General features: G+C 39.4%; 1 protein-coding gene across 13 annotated transcripts in view; it reads right to left on the bottom strand.

Moving 5' to 3' along the window:
- The window catches only part of RAF1 (Raf-1 proto-oncogene, serine/threonine kinase), a 98,226-nt gene that overhangs the window by 3,903 nt on the left and 67,596 nt on the right, over window positions 1-26,727 (bottom strand). For 11 of the 13 annotated variants that reach the window (XM_075130553.1, XM_048859139.2, XM_048859137.2 and 8 more), the window contains 7 exons: window positions 23,855-23,939; window positions 22,561-22,737; window positions 20,276-20,322; window positions 17,311-17,429; window positions 3,895-4,026; window positions 3,585-3,713; window positions 706-840 (listed from right to left, as the gene is read on the bottom strand). In XM_075130553.1, the coding sequence (XP_074986654.1) occupies window positions 706-840; window positions 3,585-3,713; window positions 3,895-4,026; window positions 17,311-17,429; window positions 20,276-20,322; window positions 22,561-22,737; window positions 23,855-23,939 (824 nt within the window). The remainder of the gene's footprint in view (window positions 1-705; window positions 841-3,584; window positions 3,714-3,894; window positions 4,027-17,310; window positions 17,430-20,275; window positions 20,323-22,560; window positions 22,738-23,854; window positions 23,940-26,727) is intronic. The other 2 variants (XM_075130555.1, XM_075130556.1) reach the window with 1 other exon arrangement.

Below are 26,727 nucleotides of genomic sequence, written 5' to 3'. Positions count from 1 at the left end.
ATGCTCTGACCATAGTCTTAGAATTTAAGAATCAGAATTTAGAGATAAATATTCTCAACAAAAAAAGTTTTATTTTATCAGAAAAGTGGGTATTTTTATAAAATCCCACCCATGCCAAAACAAAAAATCCAATGGCTATGGGGAAGTATGTAACTTATGAACCATTTTGTTGGGAAGCTGAGGGAAGGCATCTTTGTCAAAATACTCAAAAATGGCCTCACAAAACTACCCAGAGCAGGTTTATTTTGGAGTGATACTGAAGAAAAAACATGTGGATTCAAATATGGATAAGGCAAATTGGCAAAGTTAATGCAAACAAATACATTCAAATGAGAATAAGCCACAGTCATCTGGAAGTAAACGGTTTTAACGCTGCCCAACTAACAGTATCTACATCAGCATATGTAAGATGACGTTTTTTAATGACATTTGCAAAATTCAGTGCAGTTTAGGTTATTAATTGTCAAGTGCTTAGGGAAGCAGGCTCATGCAGGGCATGGGTTTCAAAAATATATATCAAGCATAGGATACAAGTAGCACTTCAGTGCTATCCCTCAGTTTTCAGTGGATTTGTCTTCCTTCTTCACTACTGAACTTCATATTCTTAATATTATTTCTACAGAGTCTTTTTGTGAAACAGAGAATATGCAATGGATATTTCTATGACTGGTTTAAAAATTAAACTGAATAAAAATAGACTCCTACCTGTGGAAATAGAGGTCTTTCCTCCTTAACTTTCTTCACACAATCTGCTACAAGCCTCTTCATAGCTTTGGGACAGTTCTTGTACAGTTTACTGAGGTCTGGAGATGCATAACCTCGACCAACCATAAAAATGATCTAAACAAGGAGGCACAAACACAGGCAATCTGAACACCATTGGTGTGAATTACTTCACGCCATTTAATACAGTCTTTAATGTGGAAGTACTGAAGGCAGGGAGGCAGCAGGTCCTACTGTAGTCAAATGTTTGTCAAAATTAATGAACTGGAATTGTGGTCCTGCTTTTCCAATGTACGACATTGCCAGTCTAACATCTAAGTGACACCGCATAGTTAGTTCATAATTTCTTCATGTATTAATTTTTATATAATTTATAATAGTAACAAGACCAGAGTCTAGAGCGTTTTCTGACATAACTTGCTGGAGTTGAAGGCTTCAAGTGACAAAGAACACAAACTCCATCCAGAAATCCAGTCCAATTTATGTCATTACTCATTAATCTACCAATACATTTTGATTGATCAACACAAAACAGTATTTTTATGTTTAACTAAAAACTCCTTGTCAGACCACATATCTATTTAGAGGAGGCTATAAAGCAGAAGAAGGCCTCTTACAATATTTAAATGTGAAGGAAATTTTTTTTTCTGAAGATAAGCTTCAGTTTTCTTAGACTGCAAGCTAAGATGCAAAACAGCGTCTGCAGGTTTTGTTTCTTCTTGAGTAGCAGAACATTGACTCAGATTTAGCAATACTGTTATTCAGGCGTTAATGAACCTTACCAATGTGATCAAGGTGGTTAACAGACATCTAGTGATTTCTTGGCCCAGATTAAGCTAATATTATAACTCAGGATTTGGTCTGTACATATAGCTTAATAAAAATATTGCAACAACTGTATCACACTTAAATATAATTCAAAACTGCTAAATTTCCCAAATAGGAATCCAATTGCCTAACATTAAATAAAGTTGCTGAAATAAGAGTCTTACGACAGGACATGGGGAAACGTTCCATCTGTTTCAGAAATAAATACTGGTATTTATTTGAATGGTAACAAGACAACCATGTTAATACTACTGATAGGCCAATGTTTTAGAACAGGGATGGATGTTTAAAGCTTCCACATAATTCAAGTATAATGGCATTCTGAGAATTCAATGGGATTGTTTCAAAAAAATCCAAGTTTGTTTTCTAATTTGATGTTCAAAGTAGTTACAATTTAAGGGTAACAAATGTGGCCTTCCTGTGGTTTCGAGTATGGACTAAGATATTCTAGATCTTTTTAGCCAACAGTTTAACTAGTTTTCTTCCATTACTCATTACTAACGCTTCAAAAAGAACTCAGATCAAAAGACACTAGAAATAAAGTTGGCCTATGAGTTCAAGAACATACCATGCCAGTGCAGATTACTGGGGGAAACATATTTATTAATAAATTAATAGCATACTTGAATTTGGCAAAACATTCAGAAATAGAGAATATTTTTTTTTCACTACATTTCAGGATAATTCCAAAGTGTCAAGATTCCTAGATATTAATGTGCTACTGTTATGCTGGGTCATATGAAAGAAGTTCTGTATTAAAATCACAAATTAGTTTGATTCCCCATAGTTTAAATTCCAGGGTATTACTAATTAAGAGGTCTCTTGGGTTTTGGTCTCTTATTTGTACTGTTTCTCTCCCTCTCTGTGTGAAACCTGCAAGCTGCTAATTGCATTAGTACATCCTAAAACAGAGTCTGTTCTCAAAGCAATACTTTGTAACAACAACTACTCACACAGAGAGAGACTCAAAGCGATACTTTGTAACAGAAACAGCACACAGAGACTCCCCGCCCTTTTGTTGTATTCATCTCGCTTTGTTAACAATTGTGATTAAAATAAAGAGAGGATGTACGTGGATGGATGCTTGGTGTGGATAATAAATGAATGATCAGGGAGGTGCAAACCTAAGAATCCACTGTTGATCAGCTGAAGAAGGCGTCAAGTGGAAACAACCAGAGGACCCCCAGAGGGCAGACTGGAATCCACCCAGCAGCTTCAAGGATGGGAGAACCAAAGAACAAGATAACATCTGGCAGCATGGAGCCGTCAGGAACGTGCCATCTGCTGATTGCTTCAGCAACAGCATGATGAAGCAATTCCCATAGACTGGCATAGGAAGAAATTCCTATAAAAATGGACTCTAGAAACGGAGAACTATGGGGTCTGATTCTGCAAACCAACTTCCAGGAGCATCAGATGAGCACCTGACAAGGCCCTGCTCCCTCCTCGTGTCCCTCCTGGCCGGTGGCTTGGCACGAGCAACTCTAAGGCTAGTAAATATGATAACAACCTTGCAGAACCTGTGCGTGTGTATGAATGAATGTGTGGATAAATATGAAATTGAATGGAATGTTATAGCTATAACTAACTGCTTACTATGACTCTTTCTGTATTCACAATAAATGTGGCATTTTGCCTTATTCCCTTTAATAAGATCCTGCTGGCTTTTATTTTATTGGTATAACATTACCTTCCTGGTAGAAAATCTAGACAACTGCAATTAATAAAATTTTCTTTATAAATAGGCTCAAACTAGAACTTCATTAGGCCAAAAGGCCCATGATTGAAATTAGAGGAGTTCTCACGTCTCTGCTAAGATTCAGCAGCAGTATGATAATTCACTACAGCGCTCTGCTGCAACTTTACTACTCTAACACCACAGAATACTGATCACTTGAATAAACCCACGGAGCACTTTATAAAGTTCTGGTATGCCAGGAAGTATCCTGTCCATGGTATAGATCAGAGATCAGCAACCTTTGGCACGCAGCCCGTCAGGGAAATCCGCTGGCGGGCCAGGACGGTTTGTTTACCTGCAGCTTCTGCAGGTTCAGCCGATCGCAGCTCCCACTGGCCGCAGTTCGCCGTTCCAGGCCAATGGGGGCTGTGGGAAGCGGCGGCCAGCACGTCCCTCGGATGTGGCTAGCTGTGCATTGACACTGCTGGTATTAATTTAAGATGATTTACCACATTATTATAGTGTCTACATAAACTATATATCCCAGGGAAAATCCTAATACAAGTTAAAAACATAAAATGTAAACACTTTTGCACACATTCAGTAAACAGATTGCATATTCCCCAGAAATACAATGCATTATACCAGAGTTGAATGTTTCTCACCTGATCTCGGTTGTTAATATGGGAGTATGGCAGTTCTCCTGTCATCAGTTCATATAATACTATTCCATAGGAGTAGACATCTGACTGAAAACTAAATGGGTTATTATCCTGCATCCGGATCACCTCTGGTGCCTTTCAAAAAAACCAAATTAACAGCTACATTAACTGGAAGAAAACAACATTAGCTTAAGACACAGGATAAGTTGTGAACTTTCTACTCTAGTAAAGGAATTTTAAAAATAACTATAGCTATGACAGATTTTGGTAACTATGCAATTTGCCTCACAGCGGATCAAACCCACTACACTGGATGATAACCAACAGAGAAGCAACATTCACATTTAACATTTTACCATTAGGTAAAATACTTACTATTCTTACTCCTAGTATACTATTGTACATGTAAAGCGGCAAAATTAAGCATAATTACTGGTTCAGTTCCATCATTGTCAATTTATAAACTAAAATAACCAAGACGACAGAAGGAGCAATCTGCTTTGCTGAAAAGAACAGCAGCCTGTACATGGTTTCAGTAAATCTGCACAGGTCCTGATGTCCAGACAGGCAAATAAAAACAAAACAAAAAAATTTCTCTGCAGAATTTCTCACTTTGCCACAAACATATGTATTTTCACATATCATTGATAGTTGCGCACATATATTGATCAGGCTTGGGATCAGAGAAGAACATAATGCAGGGCCCAGCATATTCTACTAACCTTTTAAAGCTACTAAGTAAGTGGAGTGAAAAATGGGAGTTTTTCCCAACAGTGGACATGTACTAAAATAATACACCCACATTCCCTCTGGAAGCCAAACACATCTTTATACTTCACCTATTTCCTTGCTTTTCTTTTAGTTTTTTCATATAAACACCAAACGTTATATTTTAAGGAACTTTTTTGTGTCTTAATCACTCATTTAAAAACTAACAGAATTAGAGCATGTGTTGTGATTCATAGGTACCAGTCTTTGGCCTTTGTACTGTTGTTAAAAGGGGTTGGAGGAAAGAATAATGTATCAGCCTCCAAGACTTGGGGGAAAAAGGCAGAAAATCCAATAGTTCCCAGCCTGATGGAGGGAGTGGATTCCCATGATAAACTGTCTTTCTGTTTTAACATCCTGATGCCAGAGACCACAGGACACTGTATTTAAAAGGAACATCATCAATTGACAGGTTTCAGAGTAACGGCCATGTTAGTCTGTATTCGCAAAAAGAAAAGGAGTACTTGTGGCACCTTAGAGACTAACCAATTTATTTGAGCATAAGCTTTCGTGAGCTACAGCTCACTTCATCGGATGCATACTGTGGAAACTGCAGAAGACATTATATACACAGAGACCATGAAACAATACCTCCTCCCACCCCACTCTCCTGCTGGTAATAGCTTATCTAAAGTGATCACTCTCCTTACAATGTGTATGATAACCTGGATTTGTACTGGAAATGGCCCACCTTGATCATCATACACATTGTAGGGAGAGTGGTCACTTTGGATAAGCTATTACCAGCAGGAGAGAGAGTTTGTGTGTGTGGTTTTTTGGGGAAAAAAAAGGGGGGGACCTGGATTTGTGTTGGAAATGGCCCACCTTGATTTTCTCTCCCCCACCCCCCTTTTTTTTTTCTCCAAAAACCACACACACAAACTCACTCTCCTGCTGGTAATAGCTTATCCAAAGTGACTACTCTCCCTACAATGTGTATGATAATCAAGGTGGGCCATTTTCAGCATAAATCCAAGTTTAACCAGAACGTCTGAGGGGGGGTGGGGGGGGTAGGAAAAAACAAGGGGAAATAGGCTACCTTGCATAATGACTTAGCCACTCCCAGTCTCTATTTAAGCCTAAATTAATAGTATCCAATTTGCAAATGAATTCCAATTCAGCAGTTTCTCGCTGGAGTCTGGATTTGAAGTTTTTTTGTTTTAAGATAGCGACCTTCATGTCTGTAATTGCGTGACCAGAGAGATTGAAATGTTCTCCGAGGGGTTTATGAATGTTATAATTCTTGACATCTGATTTGTGTCCATTTATTCTTTTACGTAGAGACTGTCCAGTTTGACCAATGTACATGGCAGAGGAGCATTGCTGGCACATGATGGCATATATCACATTGGTGGATGTGCAGGTGAACGAGCCTCTGATAGTGTGGCTGATGTTATTAGGCCCTGTGATGGTGTCCCCTGAATAGATATGTGGACACAGTTGGCAACGGGCTTTGTTGCAAGGATAGGTTCCTGGGTTAGTGGTTCTGTTGTGTGGTATGTGGTTGTTGGTGAGTATTTGCTTCAGGCTGGGGGGCTGTCTGTAGGCAAGGACTGGCCTGTCTCCCAAGATTTGTGAGAGTGTTGGGTCATCCTTCAGGATAGGTTGTAGATCCTTAATAATGCGTTGGAAAGGTTTTAGTTGGGGGCTGAAGGTGATGGCTAGTGGCGTTCTGTTATTTTCTTTGTTGGGCCTGTTCTGTAGTAGGTGACTTCTGGGAACTCTTCTGGCTCTATCAATCTGTTTCTTCACTTCTGCAGGTGGGTATTGTAGTTGTAAGAATGCTTGATAGAGATCTTGTAGGTGTTTGTCTCTGTCTGAGGGGTTGGAGCAAATGCGGTTGTATCGCAGAGCTTGGCTGTAGACGATGGATCGTGTGGTGTGGTCAGGGTGAAAGCTGGAGGCATGTAGGTAGGAATAGCGGTCAGTAGGTTTCCGGTATAGGGTGGTGTTTATGTGACCATTGTTTATTAGCACTGTAGTGTCCAGGAAGTGGATCTCTTGTGTAGACTGGACCAGGCTGAAGTTGATGGTGGGATGGAAATTGTTGAAATCATGGTGGAATTCCTCAAGGGCTTCTTTTCCATGGGTCCAGATGATGAAGATGTCATCAATATAGCACAAGTAGAGTGGGGGCGTTAGGGGACGAGAGCTGAGGAAGCGTTGTTCTAAATCAGCCATAAAAATGTTGGCATGCTGTGGTGCCATGCGGGTACCCATAGCAGTGCCGCTGATCTGAAGGTATACATTGTCCCCAAATGTAAAATAGTTATGGGTAAGGACAAAGTCACAAAGTTCAGCCACCAGGTTAGCCGTGACATTATCGGGGATAGCGTTCTTGACAGCTTGTAGTCCATCTTTGTGTGGAATGTTGGTGTAGAGGGCTTCTACATCCATAGTGGCCAGGATGGTGTTATCAGGAAGATCACCGATGGATTGTAGTTTCCTCAGGAAGTCAGTGGTGTCTCGAAGGTAGCTGGGAGTGCTGGTAGCGTAGGGCCTGAGGAGGGAGTCTACATAGCCAGATAATCCTGCTGTCAGGGTGTCAATGCCTGAGATGATGGGGCGCCCAGGATTTCCAGGTTTATGGATCTTAGGTAGTAGATAGAATATCCCAGGTCGGGGTTCCAGGGGTGTGTCTGTGCGGATTTGATCTTGTGCTGGAAATGACCCACCTTGATTTTCATACACATTGTAAAGAGAGAGGTCACTTTGGATGGGCTATTACCAGCAGGAGAGTGAGTTTTGTGTGTGTGTGGGGCGGGGGGGGGGGGGGTGTGAGAAAACCTGGATTTGTGCTGGAAATGGCCCAACTTGATTATCATACACATTGTAAGGAGAGCGATCACTTTAGATAAGCTATTACCAGCAGGAGAGTGGGGTGGGAGGAGGTATTGTTTCATGGTCTCTGTGTATATAATGTCTTCTGCAGTTTCCACAGTATGCATCCGATGAAGTGAGCTGTAGCTCACAAAAGCTTATGCGCAAATAAATTGGTTAGTCTCTAAGGTGCCACAAGTACTCCTTTTCTATTATCAATTGAATTTTTTAAAATTGACTCATTTTAAGTTTGACAGCACCTACCCCCTAAATAAGATGTACAGAAGTGCAGGGGAAGTTTTTAAATTCTGTTTCAAAAGACTCCTAAGGTTTTTCTGCTTTCCTAACACACAAAAATGTTCAAAGTTAACAAACTAAAGAAATCTTCCTCTCCCAACACCACCAATCTCTTTCAAGTATAATAATTGAATGTGCTATTTGTAATAAATGTAGGCATACAAGTTTCAGAAATGTGATTTTCAAGTTGACTGACTAATCATTCTTTTTTCATGATGACAAATACCATCAATATGAGGCTTCTCTATGACTACATGCGTTCCTATTCACAAATCAGCAGTTGATATAATCAGCAGACTTTTATTCCCTAATAGAATTTATACTGCAAATATTTAACAATGAAGAAATGTTTGTAAAAGAATGTAAAGTTAAGGTTGAAAAAAAAAACAGATGGTATGCTAGAGCCACTACAAAACACAGAAATAAAATCAACTTGTGCCCTGACAAATGCAGCCAGAAACTGATTGAAAGAAACATGGCTGAATGATTCTGCTCTCATAAACCCAGACATAAACCACTAAATAGCTTTCCTTGATCAATTTCTTCAGAAACCTTCTACCAATTTTTTTTTTTTTTTTTGGTCTGGGGTAGGGATGAGGGGAGTGACCAAGCATGCTAAGAATACCAATGTGGATATTGCCGCTGAAGCAGAGACACAGTCTAGCCACCTAAACTCAGAGCCACGGGGTCACATGGGCTTGAGAGAGCCCAAGCAGTCACCTGATCCACAGAGCTGTTTTTTTGGATTAAATGCATTACAGAATTCATCAGTGGAATTAAGAAAGTTAGAGCTTTTCACACTTGGAGAGGGAAGCTATTTGGAACTGAAGTATTGACACAATGATATATGTTTCCATCTCACTGTATTTTTTTACATTTCTAAGTTAACCTGTTGAAATGAATGGGGCGATTCAAAATTCTCAGTGCTATTGTTTCAGGTGGTTTGCAGACTTGAATAAAACAGCATTGGTTTATACTCCATTCAAGTTTTCCCGATTTTCTTCACAATCATGAGGACTAGAAACATGGATGTTTTTGTTTTAAAATTTAAAAAAAAAATCTTGGATTCTGTGGCAGAATTTTTTATACACACATAACAGCAGTGGTTCTCAAACTTTTGTACTGGTGACCCCTTTCAAATAGAAAGCCTCTGAGTGCAACCCCTCCTTATAAATTAAAAACACTTTTTATACATTTAACACCATTATAAATGCTGGAGGCAAAGCAGGATTTGGGGTGGAGGCTGACATCTTGAGAACCACTGCATAACACGGATTGATTCCAAAGTTCCACAGTGGTGTGTAAAAGTAGTAAAATAGATATTACTGTTCAGAAAAAATTGTCACGCCACTGACATGCATGAGGATATCAGCTACTACAAAGGGCCAATACTGTAGGAAAGGATAAAAACAACGATATTCCTCAAAGAAAGGGCAGGTCTCCCCTAATCTACAACAAAGATGAATTTGGACCCCTAAGAACGTTGGTATAACCAAAAAAACCCACACGGGAATACTGATATTTCATGAGTCTTGACAACAGAGGTAGTCAAAGTGCAGGCCACAACTGCCCTCAAGCTTTACTATAAGGTGTGACTAGTGGAGGCTATCAAACCAAGAATTGAATGCTCCATCTTGATGAAAGCAGCCCTCTGCTCTGTGGAAAACATTTCATCATCAGGTTAACTAACAATACTATGAAGTTATTCATTAGTGAATAGATCCAGAAAGTCATACAAATCTATGTCTACCTATGTTTAATTCTAAAAGTTCTTTAAAGAGTACCTAAAGGCTAATATATTTTATTATTAAAAACTGTATGTTCTAAAAGTAGCACCATCTTTATGTGTAAAAAGAAAAGGAGTACTTGTGGCACCTTAGAGACTAACCAATTTATTTGAGCATAAGCTTTCGTGAGCTACAGCTCACTTCATCGGATGCATAGCTGTAGCTCACGAAAGCTTATGCTCAAATAAATTGGTTAGTGTCTAAGGTGCCACAAGTACTCCTTTTCTTTTTGCGAATACAGACTAACACGGCTGCTACTCTGAAATCTATCTTTATGTGTATAACTTGCTTTCTCAACAGAGCCTGACAAATCCACTTGTCAACAGCTAGTTCAGGGGTGGGTAAACTACAGCCCACAGGCTGGATCCGGCCAGCCAGCTGTTTTAATCTGACCCTTGAGCTCCAGCTGGGGAGCAGGGTCTGGGGCTTGCCCTGCTCTAGTGCCCCAGCCAGGGAGCAGGGTCAGGGGCCATGCCACACAGCTACGGAAGCAGCAGCATGGCCCCCCCTCCAGCTCCTACGCATAGGGGCAATCAGGGGCCTCCGCTCTGCACACTGCCCCATGCCAAGTGCTGCCCCTGCAGCTCCCATTGAGACTGCAGCCAATGGGAGCTGCACGGGTGATACTTGCAGACAGGGCAGCATGCAGAGCCGCCAGAACGTGCCTCGCATAGGAGCGGGAGAAGGGACATGCCACTGCTTCCGGGAGCTGCTTGAGGTAAGCGCTGACTGGAGCCTGCGCCCCCTGAGCCTCTCCCTGCACCCTAACCTCCTGATCCCCCTCCTGCCCTCTGAACCCCTTGATCCCAGCCCAGAGCACCCTCCTACACCCCAAACCCCTCATTCCCAGCCCCACCCTAGAGGCCGTACCTCCAGCCAAGCCCTCACTCCTCCCTGCCCCCCCCCCAGTACTCCTCTCCCCCATCCCAGCCCAGAGCCCCCTCCTGCATTCTGAACTCATTTCTGGCCCCACCCCAGAGCCTGTACCTCCAACCACAGCCCTCACCCCTTCATGCACCCCAACCCCAATTTTGTGATCATTCATGGCCCACCATACAATTTCTATTCCCAGATGTGGCCCTCGGGCCAGAAAGTTTGTTCACCCCTGAGCTAGTTGCTAATAAGGACTTACCAGAAGTTGCTGAATAACCTAAGCTTTCATGTTTCTACCCCTTATGGTTACAAAGATAAAAGTTCCAAGTGAGAACCAAATCCATCAATATAGTGCTGTCTTCCTGAATCTGCAGACAGCCTAAAATAAGAACTAGGAAGTGCCCAAATCTTGGCCCCAGTTCACAAAGTCTGAAAAGCCAGACTCATCCTTGTGAATTCCTCTACAATGGCAGAGAAATATTTTTCCCCCATCAAGTGTTCCTTCTATGCTATTTCAGTTTCTAAGTGTGGGTTATTTGGAATATATAGGCAAAAACCAAAGCATTTGGTCTTTTGCCACTTAAATCAGTGTCAAGTATTCCCTTTCCCTTCAGAGTAAATGAACAAAGTGTTCTAATTAAACAGAAAATTGTAGTTATGACAGCAACAATAAAATCTCAGTAAAGGCCTTGTTCTGCTATCAACAGGAGCACAATCGAACCCTAAATTGGGTCCTTTATGCATAACAGAAACCTTTTCAGCTCCTGCAAGAGAGTTGTAAGTAATGCTTCCTGGCTGAGAATTTGCTAGAATATAACTTACTGATTCTGACACAAAATCATCAGAATAGATATCTGAATTTAATCGAAGTCCTATAGAAAAGTTTAGAAAATGTACTTTATTGATGATCTGTAAAGTCTAAGCCAAATTGAAAGGAAAATTTAAAACAGCCTTAAAGTTTCACTTTTGCGAGTGTTAGGATTCAGTCTTACATCTTTCCTTCATAAAATGAAATCTAGCAAAATAAATCTTATTGGAACAACATGTCAAATATGTCAAAAAAAAAAACAAAACCACAGAGCTCCTAAGAGTACTAAATATAAAAATTTTAGTGGTCCTTTAATAATAAATGTCCATTATCAGGTAAAAAGGAAAAAAAAGTTTCTTACCCAACTCCTTAGAGTATTAATCTGAAACATTTTAACAAAGTTTTCACTTTCATCATTTATATTCTTTTCTTTTTTTTTTTTAAAACCTTCACTCAGTTTTCACAATGAAAAAAGATTGGTCAATATCATTTTCCAGATTATGTTCTAAGACAACACTGAAAGATTCACACTGCTTCGGAATAATTTAACTCAAAGATTTATTGAATTTTAAATATTTTAATTAACACATTTTAACAGTCCTGAATTTTAGTATTAGACTACCTGCAAGTGTTACTTTAAATGTAAGCTCTTGGTGTTAATATGGGCTGGCAGTCTTCATTGTTACTCTAGATTTGTGGTCTGAGAAAAACCAGGAAATGTTTGTTAAGAATACAAGGATGCTTGGCTAAGATTTGTTTATGGAAGATAAGTATACAAATAATCTAAAACATAATAGCAAACAGGAAATTGTACCAAAAATGCAATGCTTCATAAAAGCTTTACTCCCCCTTTCTTTTGTGTAATATTTTTATTTCCTAGAACTAATTTAAACCTATCGATTTAAAAAACTTAACTGTTTATGAGAAAACATATCACATGAATGCCAAATGCTAAAGAAAACTTCATATAATCCTTGCTCTTTAAACATTAAAGTTAAAACTCTAAATGCCAAAAATTGTCAATCATAAGTGTTCAGCCATATCCTATTGGTTTTCTCTAGTGCCCATCATTGTAGTACCTAATTCTTTAGGGCTCTTTAGTCAAGTTCTTGATGCTACGAACATATGTATTTAGCATTAATATAGGGCATGATAAACCTGGACATGAATAAAAAAAAAGACAGAAAAGGAATTAACTGTCAATACATTATAGCCTAGTAAGAGTTCAGCTTTGGAAGGAACGTTGAAATATAGCAACCCATAAAGTATTGGACTATAATCTCAGAGAATGCAAAACTATGCTACCTTGAAGTTGTGATGTAGCTGAAAATCGTCATTCAAAATGATCACAGCACATGCACTTTCCAGTGTCAGAGCAATAACTGTCTAGTACAAATTATTTATATTTTATTTGCAAATTTGATACCAAAACAGCACTCCGCATATTAAAAACTACTAAAAGGAGGGAAGAACTCTCTATCTTCACAATCTTACAGTTTTGGTTGACTGAAATACACAAGATATACCAAGAACAATACAAAAACCTAAAATGTACAGTTGAATACAATCCAGAGCACGTTTTCTAAGTTTAAGGAAGTGTGAAACTATGCAATCATTAGATTGTAAAGGGCCCAACCCTGCAAAGTGTTATTCAGATGATCAGTCCTTAAAACAAGTACCACAACCGAATTAATTTCGGGAGTATTTTTTCATGAGTAAGGACTGCTTGAATGAGTAGGGGGATTGCAAGATCAGAGCCAAAAAGCAGTTGATGCCTTTTATGGCTAAACTGCAGCTATTTGAATTCACATCCATTTTGTTTGTTACAAATGGATTGCATGATTACATAGACTACTTTAAAGCTGCAAACTATGTCCAGCTGTTCTGATATCGCATGTTCTGCCATTAGCCAAGAACAAAGTTATGTAACACTTTAATAAACTTACATCAATCTTCAACAGGAGTCCAATTTTTCCAGTCCATTGCAAGCAGCGAACATGCTGCAAGCATTATGCCAAAGTAGTAACAAAATCCTATACTCAAGTAACATTTAGCAGCTGATGCAAGCCACAAAAGCAAGGGTGGGGATATAATGACTTGTTGCATTATGCCTAGGTAAAGAAGGGGACCATCAGTGTGCAGTGAAATTTCTATGAACAACAGGGTGTGAAGAGGATAGAGAAGAAGCCTTAATTTCTGCTCCTTACTTGCAAGTTTCAAACTTAATACTACTTTGTCTATATTTCCTTAGAACTGGCATTTAATGGTAGAGAAAACACTCTATAAGGTATTCGCAAAAAGAAAAGGAGTACTTGTGGCACCTTAGAGACTAACCAATTTATTTGAGCATGAGCTTTCGTGAGCTACAGCTCACTTCATCAGATGCATACCGTGGAAACTGCAGCAGACTTTATATATACACAGAGAATATGAAACAATACCTCCTCCCACCCCACTGTCCTGCTGGTAATAGCTTATCTAAAGTGATCATCAGGTGGGCCATTTCCAGCACAAATCCAGGTTTTCTCACCCTCCACCCCCCCCCACAAATTCACTCTCCTGCTGGTGCTAGCCCATCCAAAGTGACAACTCTTTACATAATCAAGTCGGGCTATTTCCTGCACAAATCCAGGTTTTCTCACATCCCCCCCACCCCCATACACACACAAACTCACTCTCCTGCTGGTAATAGCTCATCTACAGCCAAGCTCTGCGATACAACCGCATTTGCTCCAACCCCTCAGACAGAGACAAACACCTACAAGATCTCTGTCAAGCTTTCTTACAACTACAATACCCACCTGCAGAAGTAAAGAAACAGATTGATAGAGCCAGAAGAGTTCCCAGAAGTTACCTACTACAGGACAGGCCTAACAAAGAAAATAACAGAACGCCACTAGCGGTCACCTTCAGCCCCCAACTAAAACCCCTCCAACGCATTATTAAGGATCTACAACCTATCCTAAAGGATGACCCTACACTCTCACAAGTCTTGGGAGACAGGCCAGTCCTTGCCTACAGACAGCCCCGCAACCTGAAGCAAATACTCACCAACAACCACATACCACACAACAGAACCACTAACCCAGGAACTTATCCTTGCAACAAAGCCCGTTGCCAATTGTGCCCACATATCTATTCAGGGGACACCATCACAGGGCCTAATAACGTCAGCCACACTATCAGAGGCTCGTTCACCTGCACATCCACCAATGTGATATATGCCATCATGTGCCAGCAATGCCCCTCTGCCATATACATTGGTCAAACTGGACAGTCTCTACGTAAAAGAATAAATGGACACAAATCAGATGTCAAGAATTGTAACATTCATAAACCAGTCAGAGAACACTTCAATCTCTCTGGTCACGCAATCACAGACATGAAGGTCGCTATCTTAAAACAAAAAAACTTCAAATCCAGACTCCAGCGAGAAACTGCTGAATTGGAATTCATTTGCAAATTGGATACTATTAATTTAGGCTTAAATAGAGACTGGGAGTGGCTAAGTCATTATGCAAGGTAGCCTGTTTCCTCTTGTTTTTTCCTACCCCCCCCCCCCCCCCCCCCCCCCAGATGTTCTGGTTTAACTTGGATTTAAACTTGGAGAGTGGTCAGTTTAGATGAGCTATTACCAGCAGGAGAGTGAGTTTGTGTGTGTATGGGGGTGGGGGGGATGTGAGAAAACCTGGATTTGTGCAGGAAATAGCCCGACTTGATTATGTAAAGAGTTGTCACTTTGGATGGGCTAGCACCAGCAGGGGAGTGAATTTGTGTGGGGGGGTGGAGGGTGAGAAAACCTGGATTTGTGCTGGAAATGGCCCACCTGATGATCACTTTAGATAAGCTATTACCAGCAGGACAGTGGGGTGGGAGGAGGTATTGTTTCATATTCTCTGTGTATATATAAAGTCTGCTGCAGTTTCCACGGTATGCATCTGATGAAGTGAGCTGTAGCTCACGAAAGCTCATGCTCAAATAAATTGGTTAGTCTCTAAGGTGCCACAAGTACTCCTTTTCTTTTTGCGAATACAGACTAACACGGCTGTTACTCTGAAATCTATAAGGTATTGTTACTCTTGCTTGTATAAAAGAAGAAAGACAACACTTACTATTCTATATCCTAGTTTTACAGACAGGAATCTTAATAGAAGCATGAGATGCCTAAATAGTGTTAATTATACCCTCTTCTGTCAATATATGCTACAAGAGTCCTCATAGATATCAACTATTGACACAAGGGTAGTTTTGGTCCATAGTGCTAACAGGAATTGCAATTCCTTTAAAAAAAATTCACTTATTGGTTTCAGTTTGTTAGAAAGCAGTATATACAAGTAGGAAACATTGAAAAAGGTAAGAAAATGGCTAGAGCCATGAATCAGAATTAAGTGAACTGATCAATACAACCCAACATAGGAACTGTGTAAAAAGGTAATTTCATATTTGAGACAGAATATTTAGATAAAAAGCAATTCACTTTACTATTATTTCTATTTCTCTCTTGCTATTATTCAAGATGTGTACATTAATAAGAACACATCCTCTCTCACTTCACTCTGTTTGATCCAGTAATGAAAACACACCATGTGTTGGTAGCAATATCATATCTTTCACAAAGCGCCTTACAACTTCTTTGCAAAATCAAATGGGGAGAAAACTAAACAGATGTATTAGCAAAATGCATTTAAGTAGTAAATAGAGCATCAAAGGAGGGCACATAAATATTTCCCCCACAGTGTGACCCTCTTTCAAAGGTACAGTAAGTTATACACATGTTACTCCCTCCAAGTGGTTCAGGAAAAAAATATTTCCAATTTAATCAAAAGTCAAAACAAATACACTCCACAGATGCTGAGTTGGAAAACAAAAAATTCTCATGTCCTGCCAAGTCTACTATATTGAATGTATGCAGTAGGGATATACATTACAAGAATATGCAAGTATGCATATTAGCAACAGGGATTGCCCATGAGTAGCTTCATAAAAAAAAAAAATTATCTGTATAGTAGCACAGGATGTTCTTTATGAGTTGACTGAAAGGTAGAGACACTCATTTGCTCAAAGTCACCTAGAACAGTGGTTCTCAAAGCCGGTCCGCCGCTTGTTCAGGGAAAGCCCCTGGCGGGCAGGATCGGTTTGTTTATCTGCCGCGTCCGCAGGTTTGGCCGATCATGGCTCCCACTGGCTGCGGTTCACCGCTCCAGGCCAATGGGCCTGCGGGAAGTGGGAGCCGCGATCGGCCAAACCTGTGAACGCGGCAGGTAAACAAACCAGTCCGGCTTGCCAGGGGCTTTCCCTAAACAAGCGGCAGACCAGCTTTGAGAACCACTGACCTAGAATGATATTTTTAAAGTAGTGCCAACAAAATCACTACAGGGGCTTTACAGAAACACAATAAAATACTAATCCAGCAACACTCAACATTTTTTAAAATCCCATCACACCAAGGGAACAAAAATTAATAATTTTAATAATCTGCATATTTTCTAAAAATTAGAATAATTAACATTTCTGCTATATGGCAACGGCTGAAGCTTACTGGAGCCTAATGTGCCAGAATGGAGGATTTAAAAAAAAAAATATTTTGAAGCACAATACAAGCAAAATGCCAAACTGTTCTAAAGAATTCTGACTCTTTCAACCCTTTAGGTAAAGCAAATATTTTGCTGTCCTATCAAAACCATTTTTAAAAAAATGACACTTGCAGGACTGACAGCAGCATTTGTTCTATGCTGGTAAACCATTCTCAGAAGTGAGCACCGAAATAAGGAAACACATGACACCCACATCTCCATGGATAAGAGATCAAGTACCCAAAGGAACTTACATGCTTTGGAACAACAAAGTACCTTTGACTAAGCAATTAGCTAATTAACCAAAGATTTTTTGTGTGTGTGTGTGAGATTTATTTACGTATTTATTTGCAATTTCCCTTTGTTTTATTTAAGGTATAATTTTGCATATTATCAAAACAGTCTGAATCAGATTATTCTCCCATTGACAAAACATTTTGAATTTGCACATAAATGAGGCAGAATTAAAAAAATCATCAAGTATTTTTCTTACCATCCAGAGGATTGAACCGGAAGGCTGTTCCACCTGCTGAGATCCACTCCATCTGGATTTTACTGTGGCCAGACCAAAATCTCCTATTTTCACTGTGAGGCCTTCATGAAGAAATATATCTGAAAGGTTGTTTAGGAACTTCTGCAGAAATTTTGTGTAAATCAGACTGGATTTTCTATCACCTTTACCAAATGGTTTCGTTTTTCTCACATTCCAGTCAGTGGGCCAAGAGTTTTGCCCAGTTTCTGTATTTGCTCTGATTCATTTCATGCATTACCTCAATAGGTGGTAGTTAAAAACATTTTCCTAGCTTTGAAATAAATATAATCCCAAATATCTCCTCTTTCATTTTATTCATATTTATTGTGCCTACACTAACATAACTAACACTCAGGGAAAATGCAAATATTTTAGCAGAGGGGCTGGAATAATTATATGAGATGGCTCAGTATTATTGTTTAGTGCACTAGGTACTCCTGGGGGAATTCTGCGCCAAAAAATTAAGCATTCTGCACACAATACTTTCAAATTCTGAAAAATTCTGCATATTTTATTTGTCAAAATAAAACTATATAATCACACCAGTTTCAATTATTTTTGGTCATTTATTTCAAAATACCAAGTATGTCTGCAACAATACAGACAACAAAAAAGATTCAGGAAATGTTTTTTGACAAATAGATTCCTTACTACACATATTAATACAGAACTCGGAGTAATAATTCATTTAAACTACAATACAGAACCATATTTCCAACACCCCTCAGAAGCAGTGCAAAGGCTTGGGGGAAGTCGGGGTAACAGAGGAGCTATGGGAGAGGGAAGTAATTGCTGGGAAGGAGCCTGAGTGTGAACTTGGAGGGTAGCTGGGTTTGGGTGGGAAAAGCATGGAACAGGTTTTTGTTTTGGGTTTGGTTTTTTTTTTTTTTGGGGGGGGGGGCAGGCAGGGATTGTTAGGGAGCTTCCCCCATGCAGACCCTGGCTGACCCCTAGTGTCTCTCATTCAGTCAGTCACATCTGCCCCTGTCCACATGTGTCCCTCCACCCCCACTTAAGACACCCACTCCCCCCATCCCCATGTGTCCTTGCACCCCCTTGTCCATGTGTCCCTCCACCCCCAGACACTCCCCTCCCCTCTATCCCCATGTGTCCCACTCAGCCACCCCCATCCCTATGTAGCTCTGCACCCCCTCCCCCATCACCATGTGGGCCTGCTCCTCCCTCCCCCTGCATGGCCCTGTGCCTCCACTCCCATTCATCCCCCTAGTCTGTCCTCACGCACAAGCCCTTATGAGCCAGTCTGATCCCCTCCCCTCAGCAGCACCATGAGGACTGTCTCCCCCAAAGCCCATCTCCTGACCTAGCCCGATAGGCACTGTGAAGAATGCAGGCTCTCTCTCTTCCCTAGCTGGCTGGGAGCAGCTGCTCTGTTCTAGAGCCAAGGCGCCCTCTGGTGTGCAAAAGGTGGAACTGCAACAACTTTCCAGCAGAAGCTTTTTTCTGCACAAAAAAATAAAAAATATGCACAGCTAATTAATTATGCACATGCAGTGGTGCAGAATTCCCCCAGGAGTAACTAGCCTTTCATCTCTACCATAGCTAAGTTTAGATCATAACTCTCACAACAGTTCATGTCTGTATCTGCATATATACCCAAGTAGGTGAAAAAAGCATACAGTTTATCACAGAATTCAAAATAAGTGGAAACATTTATCACTGGAAACAGAAACCAAATTAAACTCATCTATCTGGTGCTCATTGTTGGGGGGGGTGTGCCAAGAAGCTTAATTTAAGAATGTCACTCAATTGAGAGATCTACAGTCTGTAGCATGGGATATAAGTCTTACACAGTATACCAATCACTAACAGCTCCAATATGTTCTTTAGTAGTGGTATTGTTCCAGAAGGAAAACACACTTCAAAATCTAATTCAAGAATTGATTAAAAAAATCTAATATTCTGGAAGATTCTATAGATGTGTCAGAGAGAGCTATCCCTTACTCTTCTTATGATATCTGGTGAACTCGAGGGGAAAAGCAGACTGAAATAAAATGATATAAAAGATAGTTGCAATTATAAATGTATCAATAGCAATTTTACACTTAAAATGATTAGTCTTTCATCCTCATTGAAAACATGAACACTCATTTGTTTACTGAACAACTGAAGTTATCTTTGTAGAAATTCTGCCATTTAAGAAAACAGTTTCCCCCCCCTACATTCTGCTGAGGCAAGTTTGAGTTTGTTATTTTGCCAGTTTCAGTCAACATTCTACTTGGTAGTTTCAAAGCCAGAGACTTGTATGAAGTTCATAAGCCAGAGATTTGCCAGATATTCAGTTCATAAACTAAGCTCCTAGAATAGAATTTTCTTTTAAATTACCTACACATAAGCCTCACATATCAAGAAAAGAAAAGTGACATGCAAAAGGAAACTGCAGAATCTTTATTTAGTATGAATTATTCAACAGGTATGCTGCTAGGAACATAATAGTCAAGTTCATTATACATTTTCCTTTCCCAATTTTAGAATCAAGAAGATTTTTGGCTCAGTTTCCACCAGAAGTTTCCAGATTTTTTGTGTTTTTGGTCATCTAATCCCATGTGAAAGTAATCAAAACAAGAGTCTAATTTCTGTCCTAAATTATCTTTTGAAGCTGGGGCTATACTGGAAGTCAATTAGATTAGAATAGGCCAGGTTTGCATCCCAAGATTGTATATGAACACAGGTAAGAAAGACAAAGTGTATAAATATATATTCCATACATCCTTACCTGGCTGGGGAATGACTTCCTCTTGATCACGAAAGAGAACTGGTTTTTTTTTGGTTTGTTTTTTTAATTGTTGTAATTTTAACTAGGATGTTTCAACTTCACAGGAAGACCTTCAGAGTATTTATATTCAGTCATCAGTCTGATACCAATTTAAACAGTTAAAGGAAATTTGACGAATTAGAGAAAGGATACTATTTGATTTCATGTCTCTGTGGATGATATTCTTTGCATGTAAATAGCTGTGAAAAGAAAAAAATGTTTTAAAAATATATCAATTGTTACATATATATTTATACTAATTTGGCAAACCAAATTTAGTCTAAATAAATTTTTTTACAAAAGCTACCTGAATAAATTATAAGATTATATCACTAAGTGTTTTAGGGTTATAGTTCAACTTGTTCTAAACTTAAAACTTGGTCCTAAACGCCCTTTGGCTTCATAGCATGTATTTAATTTTACCAGTCCACAAGACTAAAAACAGAAAATAACCATCACTTCTGTACGTTCTCCATAAAGTTCTTTTTGTGCTTATGCCCCATTTGCTGTTTACGTATCAACATTTGCCTTCAATCATGAGAAAATACTATAAGAACTGTGTCATTCCTTTCCACATGAATTGGTCAGTATCTTTTCTTTTAGAACAGCCAAAGAAAGGGATGCAACTCACCACTAATGTAAAATTATCTTTACCTAATATTGCATTCCATTAACCTACATCAACCCAAAATTACACTAGTGAGGTTGAAATCAGCTTAAAATTGTCTGCCGATAAACTAAAGGTTAAACTATATCTTCCAGCTTCTTCTCTGCAAAGCAAACCAAACGTTGCACACATTGCTAATTAAAAACGTACTGAAAATTTGTGAACTGCCCCCATCTCTGAAAGGCTGTATGACAGTGTTATCCTGTGTCTCAGATTTAAGAGCAAGAAAGAAAAGATTATCTAAATGTCACGCAGCACCGACAAGAATTTTTAAACTTACTGTAATCTTCCTGCAACCTGTGCTGACAGATAATTATAAAGGCATACTGGCACCACTGTAAATATATAAGAAACTGCAGGGATTTTCTATATTAATTTTTTTAGTTGCTTACAATTTGGTTTTAAAATTTATTCTGAGCCAAAATTTACACAAAACTATCTGCCTAGCAAAAACTGTAAATATATTTCACTTTGTTTTTTAAATCAAATTAACTTCCTTAATTTTTATTACATAAAAGGTTACTAATTTAAGATACTTTTCTATACATAAAAATGGATTTGATTTTTGATAGAACCCACACAGGGAGACTAGGACTAGACTATGCAAGGTAAGCATACTGGGACCGGGATGAGAAGTGTGGACTGGGTAGGCAAACAGAATGGACTGGGGTGGGGCAGAGACAGGACAGGCACAGGTTGGAGGGGATGGGGTGGAAGAGTCTCTGACTACTAGAAACAATTTCCTCCAAAACTCAGAACACAGCCAAGATTCCTTGAGTCTCACCATTTCTTTGGTGTCAGCAAATATCTATGAAACCCTGTGGCAAAGCCTGTGCTCCACCTCCTCTAGTGCTGGTGCACAAAGAGGAGAACCTATTAGTTACTCCATTTGCACAAGTGGCAGAGGTCTGAGTGGCAGATCTAAAAGTTCCACCACTGCTGAGAACACACACGCGTATCAATATAATGCCACATGGTGGACTTTGTTTTTTCAGTTTGCTTTTTTAAAAGCCTTGGAAAGTAGAAAAAAATCTACATTAGAAAAACGTTAAGTTTGCAGAATCGGGCACTCAAACATTAGGAAATGCCAGAATTAAGATTTCCCATGCAACCTTAATTCAAATCATCTTGTGCATATGCGTTAGGATACGGTCTTTGATTACATGATCACATGCTATTTTTCTCCAGTTTTTTGTGTATAATACAAATGTACATTTTAAATTATATGACAGGAGGATTTTAAATTGTGTTTTTAAGAAGCTCTGAAACATTAAAATTTCTAAAATGTTATTCAGACTTTCAGTCTCCAATCAACATTATCTTCCCTAATAATTTGTACACAGGAGAACCTCAGAGTTACGAACTGACCAGTCAACCACACACCCCTCATTTGGAACCGGAAGTACACAATCAAGCAGCAGCGACCCAAAACAAAAAAAGAGAAAATACAGTATTGTGTTAAATGTAAATTACTTAAAAAAAAAAAAAAAAAGGGAAAGCAGCATTTTTCTTCTACATAGTAAAGTTTCAAAGCTGTATTAAGTCAATGTTCAATTGAAAACTTCCGAAAGAACCACCATAACATTTTGTTCAGAGTTACGAACAACCTCCATTCCCGAACTGTTCATAAATCTGATGTTCTACTGTAACTCTTTGAGGGTTTGGTACCATGTTAATATCTATTATACATTAGGACAATGTTTCTTTTATGTATTAGTTGCTCCTGAAGAAGGTCGGCAGATCAGAATAGACAATTTCTAATCCTACTCACTCCATTCCTTGTGCTGTCTGTCGGGCAATATCAATGAGCTGAAACATTTGGAACTTGGTCTCTTGTACATGCAGGTGCTTATACAGACTGCTCCCTTCACACCACTGCGTAACAATAGCCAGATTATCTTTAGTCATGTAGCCCATGAACAGCAAAATATTAACATGCCGGGTCTTCCTAATGGAAGAAGTGGAAAGGAAAAGAACATATATCTTCTTTTAAACATTTGTAAAGTTCCCCTGAAATGTATTCTTGGCTTAGGAGACATCAACGTATTTAGATCTAGAGTTTAAAAAAATTATTTGAGGAGCATGTGGATGCATATGTGCAAGATGTTATTTTTAGAAAACAACATACCACAATTACATCTTAAAAACAGGAAAGATAGCAGGCATGTTTTTTAAAAAAACCCTACCAATTATTAACTTTAAAATGTTTCTTCTTAGTTTCAAGAAAGTTACGTCAGAGTCCAAGTAAAGACAGATTAATACAATACTTAAGTATAACGTGACAGAATCAAACTACTACAGCTTCTGTAAAGGCAAATTATCCCTCTCTTCTATGTTAAAGAACTCTGGAAAAGTTAACTGAAATGGTATCAAAAGGTCAAGCTGCAGTTTGCAGATGACATCAAATTGTTCTGGTTCACAGAAAAGACTAGAGAGACATGAGAAAATGACAGATTTAAATACAGTGGAGCATTACGCAGCATGATAGCGGACACTTTTAACTTCATAGTGTAAAATAATTAAATGGAGGCAAAAAAAAGCTAGTCCCAAACACATAAAATGACTCTTAATTACAGGGTTTCTACTTCATCATTATTGATGGATCAATGATATTGGACACTGCATAGGCAGTAATTAAAGCAAAGAGGTTTCCTGAGTTGACTAGGGAATGGATTTTAGAAGTACAGAAAATACTATTACATTATATAAAAAGGCACACCTTCATCTCAAATATTCTGTCCAGTATCAATCAACTTACCTAAAAGTGATGAGATTCAAGAGTTCCAGAGAATGGCGACAAAATTATGGCAAGGTTCATATATGACAAGGGATTACAAATGTTAATACTATTTAGCTTAGAAAGAAGAGTACAAGGGATAATAAATGAGGTATTGAAAATTATAAAGGTCTCAAAACTGACCAGTACCTCTATTATCCTGCACCATGTGATAAGCTGGCACTCAAAAGGCAGTAAATTTACAGTCCGTAGCAGGAAACACTGTACCACATACTGTACAGAAAATTCAGTAAATACAAAATTATGCAAGTCCATGTTATCAGCTCACCTTAATACAGCCACTTCATTTCTGAAGGCCTGAAACTGTTCTGGGGTTGGATTTACAACCTTTAATATCTTCACTGCTACATCTCCTGCAAATACATTTAACACAACATTGTTGGTAACCTTTATAACAGTCTTTTAGAGCAGCTTTATCACCTCTAAACTTAAAAATTCTGAAATTTCTGCATAATACATCTTTGGTAATTTGTACGGAGAGAGGTCCACGGACAAAACAGACTTTTGTATTTTCATACAATTCATTTGGTGGAGATGGTATCAGGTAACCTCAAATAGAAGATCAGTCTTTTTCTAACTACTTGAAAAGGGTTTTTTTATTATTAAATGGTTAGTAACCGGCTGATGGGACCACATATGTGATCTTAAACAAAGGCCACTGTACAACATATTTAAATCTGAAGGTATAAACAGTTTAGTTATTAATCTAGGGGAAACCAATTAAGTTGTTTTTCTAAATAAGAGCTATTTGGGGAGAAATGCATCCTCAGCACATTGTTTCAAGCACTGTATCCACTGTATTCAATAGATTTCTGTCAGGAACCCAAATTCTCATTTCTCTTCCCTCTTCCCAGTTTTAGTACAGAGAAGTTAATAGAATTAGACTTTTATTCCCTCAAAATTAATGTCTAGAGGACAGCAGAATAAACCATGATTTTAATGTTTGAATTACAGAATTAGTGGACAAAGGAAGAGTAATAGTGCATCAGTTCTTTAACCATTTGATACAGCATATTACAAAATATTACTTGAAAAGCGAATTCAAATTAACTTGAACATGAGCACCTGTTTGGATTCTGCACCTGCTGCAGGAATATAAACAAAGACCAAAGTTAAGCAGCAATTTAGTTTATGTATGGGAAGACTGATATCCAGGGTCAGCTGTTTATAATTATATTACTTGGGTAAACAAAGAGGGAGAGAAATATGATTCAAGAAAGTACAATAATAATGGTACGATGCTGAGCAAATGAATGTAAGGAGGAATTTTTAAAGCAGGGACCATCAGTCCCTCCAGGGAAGTAGTGAAAGTTACACTCATTTAACATTAGACTGTACATTGCACATTAGAATATGCTGGAGGGAATAATCTTGTATTGGCAGGGCCACATGAGGGTGAGAATGGTTGTAATCCTCTTGTCAAATAGAACTGCAGGAAGCTGGCTGGCCTAATCTGTACATAAGTAAACCTAAGGACCTGCCTGATGATAGGCCTGTTTGATGCACCTCACACAATTTTAAGGTTACTCCTATTTAACATTGCCAAACCACCTACGTTAAACAAAGCCCTAACGGGCACAGGCTTATCTGCAATCATAATGGCAAATTAACGATTTTTCCAAGATGGTCTCTCCTGCCTTTAGAAAAAGATTAATCTCCAAAAGTTCTGACCAGTTCTTTGAGGAAAAGTCTCCACAATCCTTTCAGCTACACAGCAGGTGTTCCATATATAGAAATGGATATTAATAGTATTTTTCATGTTCTGTGTGTTATTTTAAATCACCATTATTATTTGTATTATTGTAGTGACCAGAAGCCCCACCCGGGATTGGGGCTCCATTTTGCTAAATGCTATACAAACATATAGGAAGAGTCTCGCTGGTCTGAGGAGCCTTCACTCTAGAAATAAATAAATAAAAGAGAGGGGGAAAGGGATACAAACATGGGCGGCCGGTGACCCAGCTGCCAAGGGAGGCTAGCCCCCAGCACCTCCCCTTGTATCCAAGGCCCTGCCCCCCTCACCCACTGGAGCCCAGAGCACCCCAACCACACCCCCCAGTCCTAGCACCAGGTGGCAATGCTCCCGGTGGCCAGGCAGGGCAGCCAGCCCCAGTGCTCCGGGCAGCCAGGCAACAGCATTCCTGGCCCTGACTCCTCCCTATAGGAGGCAGGCCAACCAGCCCCAGCCAACCTCCAAGTCAGAGCACTCTGGGAACCGCAGGATGGGGCCTGGGTTGGGTGCAGAGTGTGGGCAAGGCAACGCTAGGCTGTTTGGGAAGGCACAGCCTACCCCTATGATACCCGCCGCCCATGGATTCAACACAAGAAAAGTAAGCATTTGTTGGCTGACCATCTTCTCTACTTAACTCATATTTATTTTTGAATTAGCCACAGTACTGGAGCAATATCTACCAATATCTTCCTACAACAGCTTTTTTGTAAAGAATCCCACTGGAGTCTTTCACAGCCTCCAGCTAACCCCCTTTTTCCTCTGCCCTCCTCTCACACATAGTACTAAAAACAGGGCAACCATTATACTATCACTAACAGTTGCAGTTCAGAACTATACCCTGGCTTCACAATGGAGCTCTTTTATCATAACATTTATCCACTCTTGCTCCTAAATCTATTCCCATTTCTGTGGGGGAAATGCCATCCTTAATATAGTCAGGGAATATAGTCAGTCCGGCATTGCAAGCTTCCACAGGACTACTGCCACTCACTTCTCAGCTGTCAGGGCAGGTCTCATCTTGGCATTCCTGCACTTCAGGGCGGGGGAAGGTAACTCACAAAGTTCAATGGAAGCGGTCTTACACATGCAAAAGTTTTGCAGACACTGGGAATCATCCCATACCTGCAACACTATGCAGAACCACCAGTCTGTGCTTGTTTGCCAGGCCCAGAATCAGCGTTCCACTCTATCAACATACCCCAGTGCTGTCATGATATCCCAATTGCCACATCCCATGCTTTCAGGATTGTCTGTGTGTATGTCCTCCTCACAATCTTCCTCATACTGGCGGCTCCTAGCTAGTCTCTGCACATACTACAGAATAATGTGCGAGGTGTTTACAATGCTCACAAAAGCAGTGTGCAGCTGAGCGGGCTCCAGGCTTGCCATGCTATGGCATCTGCACGGAT

The sequence above is a fragment of the Caretta caretta genome, chromosome 7, assembly GCF_965140235.1.
Source record: "Caretta caretta isolate rCarCar2 chromosome 7, rCarCar1.hap1, whole genome shotgun sequence".
Lineage (NCBI taxonomy): Eukaryota > Metazoa > Chordata > Testudines > Cheloniidae > Caretta > Caretta caretta.
The sequence above is the reverse complement of the archived record's forward strand: the minus strand, read 5'-3'. Positions and strand labels throughout refer to the sequence as shown.